The sequence below is a fragment of the Haemorhous mexicanus genome, unplaced genomic scaffold, assembly GCF_027477595.1.
Source record: "Haemorhous mexicanus isolate bHaeMex1 unplaced genomic scaffold, bHaeMex1.pri scaffold_170_ctg1, whole genome shotgun sequence".
Taxonomy (NCBI): Eukaryota; Metazoa; Chordata; class Aves; order Passeriformes; family Fringillidae; genus Haemorhous; species Haemorhous mexicanus.
Window position 1 is genome coordinate 60,679 of NW_026776008.1, and position 10,295 is coordinate 70,973.

At 67.2% G+C, this 10,295-nt stretch overlaps 1 protein-coding gene across 1 annotated transcript in view; it reads left to right on the forward strand.

The window, feature by feature from the left end:
* LOC132322860 (neurexin-2-like) overlaps window positions 1-9,928 on the forward strand; it is a gene marked incomplete at its 3' end in the record, with an annotated part of 31,123 nt that extends 21,195 nt beyond the window's left edge. Inside the window, 8 exon segments of the mRNA XM_059837582.1 lie at window positions 157-540; window positions 1,186-1,386; window positions 3,750-3,776; window positions 4,919-5,038; window positions 6,158-6,539; window positions 7,886-8,076; window positions 8,701-8,874; window positions 9,809-9,928. Of these exon segments, the coding sequence (XP_059693565.1) occupies window positions 157-540; window positions 1,186-1,386; window positions 3,750-3,776; window positions 4,919-5,038; window positions 6,158-6,539; window positions 7,886-8,076; window positions 8,701-8,874; window positions 9,809-9,928 (1,599 nt within the window).
* Window positions 9,929-10,295: the final 367 nt, after the last annotated feature.

A 10,295-nucleotide genomic window follows, 5' to 3' on the forward strand; every position in this document is an offset into this window, starting at 1 on the left:
ATGTCCCCTCGCTGTCCCCCACTCTCCCCCGATGTCCCCCCGCTGTCCCCCCACTCTCCCCCCACTCTCCCCCACTCCCCTCGCTGTCCCCTGACGTCCCCGCTCGCTGTCCCCCGCTGTCCCCCCGCTGTCCCCTGACGTCCCCGCTGTCCCCAGGCTCGGTGTCGGTGAACAGCCGCAGCACGCCCTTCCTGGCCAGCGGTGACCGGGACGTGCTGGACGTGGGGGCCGAGCTGTACCTGGGGGGGCTCCCCGAGGCTCGCCCGGGACCCCCCGCGCCCCCCGAGCTCTGGGCCGCGGGGCTGCGCCTCGGCTTCGTGGGCTGCGTGCGGGACCTGTTCGTGGACGGGCGGAGCCGCGACGTGCGGGGGCTGCTGACCCCCGGGGGGGCTCCGGGGGTCGCCCCGCTCTGTGCCAGGGACCCCCCCCGGCTGTGCGCCAGCGCTCCGTGTCGCAACGGGGGCACGTGTCGCGAGGGCTGGAACCGATTCGTGTGCGACTGTCGCGGCACCGGGTACCTGGGGCCGCGCTGCGAGACAGGTGAGGGGACAGCGGGGACAGCGGGGACAGCGGGGGTGGCACCTCCGGAACACCTGGGTGAGGTGGGGAGGGGGGCTGAGGGGGATTGAGGGTGACACAGGACCCCGAGGTGACACGGTGGGACTGAGGGGGGTGTGGGGTACCTGGGACAGCACTGCGAGACAGGTGAGGGGACACGGGGACAGCGGGGACAGCGGGGGTGGGGTCACACGGGGGGCGTGGCACACTCTGAGCACCTAGGTGAGCTGGGGAGGGGGGCTGAGGGGGATTGAGGGGACCCCGAAGTGACACAGAGGGGACTGAGGGGGGTGTGGGGTACCTGGGCCAGCGCTGTGGGACAGGTGAGGAGGGGGGATGGGGGGATTGGGACCCTCTGAACACCTGGAGGAAGTGCCCGGATGTCCCCAAGGACACCTGGAAGCACCTGAGCCACCTTTGGGACACCTGGGTGTCCCCTGCACAGGTGGCTCCACCTGAGATGGGGGTCCCCACCCACCTCCAGTCCCGGGGGGTGGCACCCAGTGGCAATGTCCCTTGTCCCCCAGCTCACCCAGCACCTACCTGGGGCGGGGACACCCTGGGGACAGCCTGGGGACAGCGGAGGTGGCCGTGCCGAGGGTGACAGGGCTGTCCCTGTCCCCGCAGAGGCGGCGGTGCTGAGCTATGACGGCAGCATGTACCTGAAGGTGCAGGTGCCGGGCGAGCAGACGGAGGCCGAGGACGTGTCCCTGCGCTTCATGTCCCCCCGAGCCTTCGGCCTCGTCCTGGCCACCACCTCGCGCCACTCGGCCGACACCCTGCGCCTCGAGCTGGACGGGGGGCGCATGAAGCTCACCCTCAACCTGGGTGAGCCCCCGAGACCCCCCAGAGCCCCCCCAGATAGAGCCCGGAACGCCCCCGAAATGTCCCTGGAATGTCCCCGAAATCCTCCCCAAAACGGGGCCCGAGTTGGGTCTGGGGATGCCAGGAGAGCCAAAATAGGGTCTGGGACCCCAAAAAAGGGTCTGGGACCCCAAAAAAGGGCCTGGGACCCCAAAAAAAGGGTCTGGGACCCCAAAAATATTGTCTGGGAACTTAAAATTGTGTCTGGGATCCCAAAATTGTGTCTGGGATCCCAAAATGGTTCCTGGGACCCCAAAATGGTGTCTGGGACCCCAAAATGATTCCTGGGACCCTAAAATGGTTCCTGGGACCCTAAAATGGTGTCTGGGACCCCAAAATGATTCCTGGGACCCCAAAATGATTCCTGGGACCCTAAAATGGTTCCTGGGACCCTAAAATAGGGCCTGGGACCCCAAAATGGTGTCTGGAACCCCAAAATTGTGTCTGGGAACCCCAAAATGATTCCTGGGAATCCTAAATGGAGCCTGGGACCCCAAAATTATTCCTGGGACCCCAAAATGATTCCTGGGACCCTAAAATGGTTCCTGGGACCCTAAAATGGTTCCTGGGACCCCAAAATTTGGGGTCTGGGATCCCCAAAATGATCAAATTGGTACCTGGGACACCCCGGCGGTGCTCAGGACCCCAAACTGGTGCCCAGTCTGGTTCTTAGGACCCCAAAAAGGATTCTTGGGACCCCTAAACATCCCCAGAACTGTTTGTGGCCCCAAAATGGCCCAAAGGTGGTGCCTGGGACCCCAAAACCTCCCCCAAAGGTGCCCAGGACCCAAAAACGAAACGTTGCCAGGGCACCCCCAGAATGGCACCCGTGACCCCCAAAGTGGCCCTGAGGGTCACCAGAGCCACCTCGGTGTCCCCAACTCCCCCCCCCCCCTCCCCTCCCCCACCCGGCGGGATTGGGGCCTTCGTGACCCCCCCGCTGCCACTTGGGGCACAGCGCCAGGACCCCCAGAGGGGTTGAGGGTCCCCCCCCAGAGCATTGGGGGACCCCCCCATGGTCGGGGACCCCTCCTGCAGCCCCTTCCATTGGGGGGGGACCCCCGTGGGGCTGCAGGTCCTCTGTGGGGTGGGGACCCCCCCCCCCCGTGGGATTGGGGAGCCCTCCCGTGGGATTGGGGACCCCCCAAGGGGTTGGAGATCCCCCCCAAGGGGTTGGGGACCCCCTCACGGGATTGGGACCCCCCCCTCGCTGGGTCCCGGCGTTTGCCCCCCCCCCGCCCCGCAGCGGTTGACGAGGGGGGGCCCAGCCCTGGGTGGGATCCCCGGATCCCCCCGGATCCCCCGGATCCCCCCGGATCCCCCCGGGCTGGGCCCTCAGGGCGGCCGTGCCCCCCCCGCGAGGTGCCAGAAACCCCCTACACCAGCCCCTCCCAGTTCTCCCAGTCCCCCCCAGTCCCTCCCAGTCCCTTCCCAGTCCCCCCCAGTCCCTCCCAGTCCCTCCCAGTCCAATCCCAGTCCATCCCATCCCATTCCCAGTCCCCCCCAGTCCCTCCCAGTCCCTTCCCAGTCCCTCCCAGTCCCTTCCCAGTCCCCCCAGTCCATTCCCAATACATTCCCAGTCCTTCCCAGCCCCTCTCAGTCCCTCCCAGTCCCCCCCAGTCCCCCCCAGTCCCTCCCATCCCAATCCCAGTCCCCCCCAGTCCCTCCCAGTCCAATCCCAGTCTCTCCCAGTCCAATCCCAGTCCATCCCATCCCATTCCTAGTCTCTCCCAGTCCCTCCCAGTCCCTCCCAGTCCCTCCCAGTCCATCCCAGTCCCCCCCAGTCCCTCCCAGTCCCTTCCCAGTCCCTCCCAGTCCCTTCCCAGTCCCCCCAGTCCATTCCCAATACATTCCCAGTCCTTCCCAGCCCCTCTCAGTCCCTCCCAGTCCTCCCCAGTCCCCCCAGTCCCTCCCATCCCAATCCCAGTCCCCCCCAGTCCCTCCCAGTCCAATCCCAGTCTCTCCCAGTCCAATCCCAGTCCATCCCATCCCATTCCCAGTCCCCCCCAGTCCCTCCCAGTCCCTCCCAGTCCCTCCCAGTCCATCCCAGTCCCCCCCAGTCCCTCCCAGTCCAATCCCAGTCCCTCCCATCCCAATCCCAGTCCCCCCCAGTCCCTCCCAGTCCAATCCCAGTCCCTCCCAGTCCCTCCCAGTCCAATCCCAGTCCATCCCATCCCATTCCCAGTCTCTCCCAGTCCCTCCCAGTCCCTCCCAGTCCCCCCCTCCCCCCCTCTGGCACCTCGCCCCCCCCGGCCGCCCCCCCCCCGTCCCCGGGGCGCCCCCTGGCGGCGGCTGCGAAGGGCCTGACCCGTGTCTTCTCTCCCCAGACTGTGTCCGCGTGGGCTGTCACCCCAGTAAGTGCCACCCCCGCCCCGGGACACCCCGGGGACACCCCGGGACACCCCCAAAACCCCCAACCCCCCTGGGACACCCGGCCCCCAAAACCCCCCCTGTGAACACCCCCAAAACCCCCACACACACCCCTTGGGACACGCCCCAAACCCCCTGGGGACACCCCTGGGGACACCCCTGGGGACACTCCCAGGCCCTCTGGATCACCCCAAAACTTCCACAGGGACCCCCAAACCCCTCCTGACCCCCCCAAAGGCTGGGACCCCCCCCCCCCCCGTGTGTGTGTGTTTGGGGGGCACAGGTGGGTTCAGGGGGTCACACCTGGGCCGTGCCCCCGGATTCTCTCCTGGGCACTTCCAGCTGTGAACATCTGGTGTCACCCAGTGCCACGGTGTCCCGGTGCCACCCAGTGCCACCCAGTGCCACTGGCTGCTACGGTGTCACCCATACTGGTGGCCCAGTGTCCCCAGTATCGTGCTGTCCCCTGGTGTCACTGGTGTCACCTGGTGTCCCCCGGTGTCACTGGTGTTTCCCAGTGCCGTGGTGTCACCAGCACAGCGGTGTCCCCTGGTGTCACTGGTGTCTCTTTGTCCCTTGGTGCCACCGGTGTCCCCTGCTGTCCCAGTGTCCCCTGGTGCAGAGGTGTCCCTGGTGTCACCCAGTGTGTTGCTGTCCTCCAGTGTCTCCGGTGTCCCTGGTGTCCCTGGTGTCCCTGATGTCACCGGTGTCCCTGGTGTCACTGCTGTCCCCAGTGTCCCGGTGTCCCTGGTGTCACTGCTGTCCCCAGTGTCCCGGTATCCCTGGTGTCCCCGGTGTCCCCAATGTCCCAGTATCCCCGGTGTCCCCGGTGTCCCCATTGTCCCCAATGTCACCGCTGTCCCCGGTGTCCCCAATGTCCCCAGTCTCCTCAGTGTCCCTGGTGTCCCAGTATCCCCGGTGTCCCTGGTGTCCCCATTGTCCCCAATGTCCCTGATGTCCCCGGTGTCACTGCTGTCCCTGGCATCCCCAATGTCACCGGTGTCCCCGGTGTCCCTATTGTCCCCAATGTCCCCAATGTCCCTGATGTCCCCGGTGTCACTGCTGTCCCTGGCATCCCCAATGTCACCAGTGTCCCCGGTGTCACCGCTGTCCCCGCTGCCCCCAGGCAAGGGCCCCGAGACGCTGTTCGCGGGGCAGCGGCTGGATGACAACGAGTGGCACTCGGTGCGGGTGGCCCGGCGCGGGCGCAGCCTCCAGCTCGCCGTCGACAACGTCACCGTCGAAGGTGACACCGCGGGGACGGGGCGGGGGGACCTTGCCTCGGGCTCTTGGGGTCACCGGGGTGCTCAGGTCTGTGGGGACGTGGTCAGTGGGGCTGAAGGTCTGTGGGACAGCGATGAAGGTCCGTGGGGACATTGGGGCTTGGGGACATGGTGACCAGGTCCATGGGACAGGGATGAAGGTCCATGGGATGGGATGAAGGTCCATGGGACAGGGATGAAGGTCCTTGGGGACACTGGGGCTTGGGGACATGGTGACTAGGTCCATGGGACAGGGATGAAGGTCCATGACAACATGGATGAAGGTCCATGGGGACACTGGGGCTTGGGGACATGGTGACTAGGTCCGTGGGACAGGGATGAAGGCCCAGGGGACAGGGATGAAGGCCCTTGGGGACATGGATGAAGGTCCATGGGGGGACATGGATGAAGGTCCATGGGGACATGGGTCCGTGGGGACATTGGGGCTTGGGGACATGGTGACCAGGTCCATGGGGACATGGATGAAGGTCCATGGGGGACAGGGATGAAGGTCCATGAGACATGGATGAAGGTCCATGGGACAGGGATGAAGGTCCATGGGACATGGATGAAGGTCCATGGGACATGGATGAAGGTCCATGGGACAGGGATGAAGGTCCATGGGACAGGGATGAAGGTCCTTGAGAACATGGATGAAGGTCCATGGGGACAGGAATGAAGATCCTTGGGATGGGGTTGAAGGTCCATGGGGACATGGATGAAGGTCCATGGGACAGGGATGAAGGCCCAGGGGACATGGATGAAGGTCCTTGGGGACATGGATGAAGGTCCACGGGGACATGGGTCCGTGGGGACATTGGGGCTTGGGGACATGGTGACCAGGTCCATGGGACAGGGATGAAGGTCCTTGGGATGGGGTTGAAGGTCCATGGGGACATGGATGAAGGTCCATGGAACAGGGATGAAGGCCCAGGGGACAGGGATGAAGGTCCTTGGGGACACGGGTGCACAGGGACGAGGTGACCAGCCCTGTGAGGACACCACCCACAGCCTGGAGGTCCATGAGACCGCAGCCGAACGCGCGGTGGCACCGGCCAACCCTCGTGCTCCCGGTGCCACCCCCGTGTCCCCCACACCCCCAGGACAGCTGTCGGGCTCTCACACCCGCCTGGAGTTCCACAACATCGAGACCGGCATCGTCACCGAGCGCCGCTTCCTGGCCGTGGTCCCCTCCAACTTCCTGGGCCACCTGAGCGGGCTGGTCTTCAACGGGCTGCCCTACCTGGACCTGTGCCGCGACGGTGACATCAGCTCCTGCGAGCTCAACGCCCGCTTCGGCCGCCGCGCCATCGTGGCCGACCCGGTGGCCTTCGGGGGCCGCGGCTCCTACGTGGCGCTGGCCACGCTCCAGGCCTTCTCCTCCTTCCACCTCTTCTTCCAGTTCAAGACCACGGCGCCCGACGGCCTCATCCTCTTCAACGGCGGCAGCGGCTCCGACTTCCTGGTGGTCGAGCTGGTCAAGGGGTGAGGGGGACACCGGGGGGGCGTCCTGGGGACCTTGGGGACCTTGGGGACACCACGGCCCTGCTGGGGACCTTGGGGACACCACGGCCCTGCTGGGGACCTTGGGGACACCATGGCCCTGCTGGGGACCTTGGGGACACCACAGCCCTGCTAGGGAGCTCAGAGAGCTTGGGGACACCACGGCCCTGCTGGGGACCTTGGGGACATCACAGCCCTGCTGGGGACTTTGGGAACACCATGCCCTGCTGGGGAGCTCAGGGACCTTGGGGACACCATGGCCCTGCTGGGGACCTTGGGGACACCACGGCCCTGCTGGGGAGCTCAGGAACCTTGGGGACACCACGGCCCTGCTGGGGACCTTGGGGACACCACGGCCCTGCTAGGGAGCTCAGGAACCTTGGGGACACCACGGCCCTGCTGGGGACCTTGGGGACACCATGGCCCTGCTGGGAGCTCAGGGACCTTGGGGACACCACGGCCCTGCTGGGGAGCTCAGGAACCTTGGGGACACCACGGCCCTGCTGGGGACTTTGGGGACACCACAGCCCTGCTAGGGAGCTCAGGAACCTTGGGGACACCACGGCCCTGCTGGGGAGCTCAGGGACCTTGGGGACACCACAGCCCTGCTAGGGAGCTCAGAGAGCTTGGGGACACCACGGCCCTGCTGGGGACCTTGGGGACACCACGGCCCTGCTGGGGACCTTGGGGACACCATGGCCCTGCTAGGGAGCTCAGGATCTTGGGGACATCACAGCCCTGCTGGGGACCTTGGGGACACCACGGCCCTGCTGGGGAGCTCGGGGATCTTCCCAGATCTTGGGGACACCTGTTGGGGTCCTTGGGGACCTCAAGGAGCCCCTGGGGAGCTCAGAGACCACCTGGGCTGTGCTGGGGGTCCTGGGGACTTTGGGGACATCCTGGGGAACTTGGGGATCTCCAGGGGATGTTAGAGACCACCTGGGCCATGTGGAGGTCCTGGGGACCTTGGGGACCTCCTGGGGACCTCCTGGATGCCCTGGGAACCCTGGGGACTCCAGGGGGGCCCTGAGGACCCCATAACCCCCCCGGGGACCTTCTGAAACTTTTCGGACCTTGGGACCCCCTCAGACTTCAGGGACCACCCCCCAGCCTTAGGCTCCACCCCATGTCACAAGCTCCTCCTCCTGGCTCAGGCCACGCCCATAACTACCACACCCAACAGTGGCCACACCTCCACCATTGGCCACGCCCCCGCCCCAGTTGCACTCCCTGTATTGGGGAGGGGGGGGTTGTCCCTTTGTCCTTTCCCAGGTGAGTCCCCCCCTTGCCCGAGGCCACGCCCAACGAGGCCACGCCCCCTTTTGCAGGTACATCCACTACGTGTTCGACCTGGGCGAGGGCCCCTCGCTCATGAAGGGCAACTCGGAGCAGCCGCTGCACGACGGGCGCTGGCACGAGGTGGCCGTGGCCCGGGAGGGGGGGGCCCTGCACGGGCTGCGCGTGGACGGGAGACCCGTGACCCAGCACGGGCAGGGCGCCCGCGGGCTGCAGCTCAAGGGTGAGACACCTGGGGACACCTGGGCACACCTGGGGACAGCTGGGGACAGCTGGGACACACCTGGGGGAGGGTACAGGTGTGTGGGTACCCCCTGACCCAGCACGGGCAGGGCGCCCGCGGGCTGCAGCTCAAGGGTGAGACACCTGGGCACACCTGGGCACACCTGGGCACACCTGGGGACAGCTGGGGACAGCTGGGACACACCTGGGGGAGGGTACAGGTGTGTGGGTACCCCCTGACCCAGCATAAGCAGGGCGCCCGCGGGCTGCAGCTCAAGGGTGAGACACCTGGGCACACCTGGGGACACCTGGGACACACCTGGGACATACCTGGGGCATCTAGAATCACCTGGGGGACACCTGGGGACACACCTGGGTGACACCTGGGCGAGGGCAGAGGTGTGGGGATGGTCCCGGGGTGGATGGGAGGGGTCACCCCAGTGGGATACCCAGGCAGGGTGTCCCCTCACCCCTTGAGTGTCCCCCAGGTGTCCCCCAGGTGGACATTGAGTGGGGAGGACAATGGGATATGTGGGGCGGGGGGTCCTCCAATGGGTCGGGGGGCTGTCCCGAGGCCGACAGAGCAGTCGGTGCCCCCCAGGTGACGCCCCCCGTGCCCCCCCAGGTGAGCTGTACGTCGGGGGGGTCAGCCCGGGGCTCCTGGGGCGCCTCCCGCGGCTCGTGGCCTCCCGGGGGGGCTTCCGGGGCTGCCTGGCCTCGCTGGACCTGAACGGGCGCCTGCCCGACCTGCTGGGGGACGCCCTGAGACGCGTGGGGGACGTGAGGAGGGGCTGCGACGGTGAGGAACGGGGGTCTGGGGGCTGCAGGGGGGGGGATGTGAGGGGGGGCTGGGACTGTGAGAATTGGGGGGAGAAATGGGGGTCTGGGGGCTGCAGAGTGTGGGGGATGTGAGGGGGGGCTGGGACTGTGAGAATTGGGGGGAGAAATGCGGGTCTGGGGGCTGCAGAGTGTGGGGGATGTGGGGGGGGCTGGGATGGTGAGAAATGGGGGGAGAAATGGGGGTCTGGGGGCTGCAGAGTGTGGGGGGGTTGGGACTGTGAGAATTGGGGGGCACTGGGGGGGTCTGGGGGCTGCAGAGTGTGGGGGACATGAGGAGGGGCTGCGACGGTGAGGAACGGGGGGTGGGGGCTGCAGGGTGGGGGGGATGTGAGGGGGGGCTGGGACTGTGAGAATTGGGGGCGCTGGGGGGGTCTGGGGGCTGCAGAGTGTGGGGGGGTTGGGACTGTGAGAATTGGGGGGCACTGGGGGGGTCTGGGGGCTTTGGGACATGGGGGAGGTGCAGGGGGGCTGGGATGGTGAGAACTGGGGGGCACTGGGGGGGTCTGGGGCTGCAGAGTGTGGGGAATGTGAGGGGGGGGCTGAGGGGGCACAGGGGTCTGGGGGTACAGAGATATTGGGGGGGGCACAGGGGGCTGGGGGTGTCTGGGACTTTTTTTGGGGGTGTCTGGGAGTTTTCCAAAGCTTTGGGCGGGGGGTGGGTGGTGCACGGGTGGGCAGGGGGCTCGGGGGGTGGGGGCACAAGGAGGTGTCCGAGGGGGGGTTTGAGGGACTGGGGCGGGGGGACACAAAGGTGGGGGAGGGGAGGGGATTTAGGGCCACAAAAATCCATTGAGAGCCCCTCCCCCCCACTCACCTGGCCGGGGCCGGGTTTGGGGAGCTGGGGGGGGTCTCCACGAGCCATGGGGGGTCCCCACGAGCCCGGTGCCCCCCAGGCCCCAGCACGACGTGCGCCGAGGACTCGTGTGCCCACGGGGGGGTCTGCCTGCAGCAGTGGGACGGCTTCACCTGCGACTGCAGCATGACGGCCTTCGGGGGGGCCGGCTGTGCCGAGCGTGAGTGGGGGGCTCGGAGGGGTCGGGGGGCTTGGGTGGGCTCGGGGGGGCTTGAGGGGATCTGGGGAGTGGCTGTGCTGAGTGTGAGTGGGGGGCTCGCGGGGGTCGGGGGCTTGGAGGGGCTCGAGGGTGCTCGGGGGGGCTCGGGGGTGTGGCTGTGCTGAGTGTGAGTGGGGGGCTCGGGGAGGTCGGGGGGCTTGGGGGGATCCGGGGAGTGGCTGTGCTGAGTGTGAGTGGGGGGCCAGGGGGTGTTTGGGGGTGTTGGAAGGCTCGGGGGGGCTTGGGGGGCTTGGGGGCTCAGGAGAACTTGGGGGAGCAGCGCTGCCAAGCGTGAGTGGGGGGCTTGGGTGGGTTTGGGGGGCTTGGG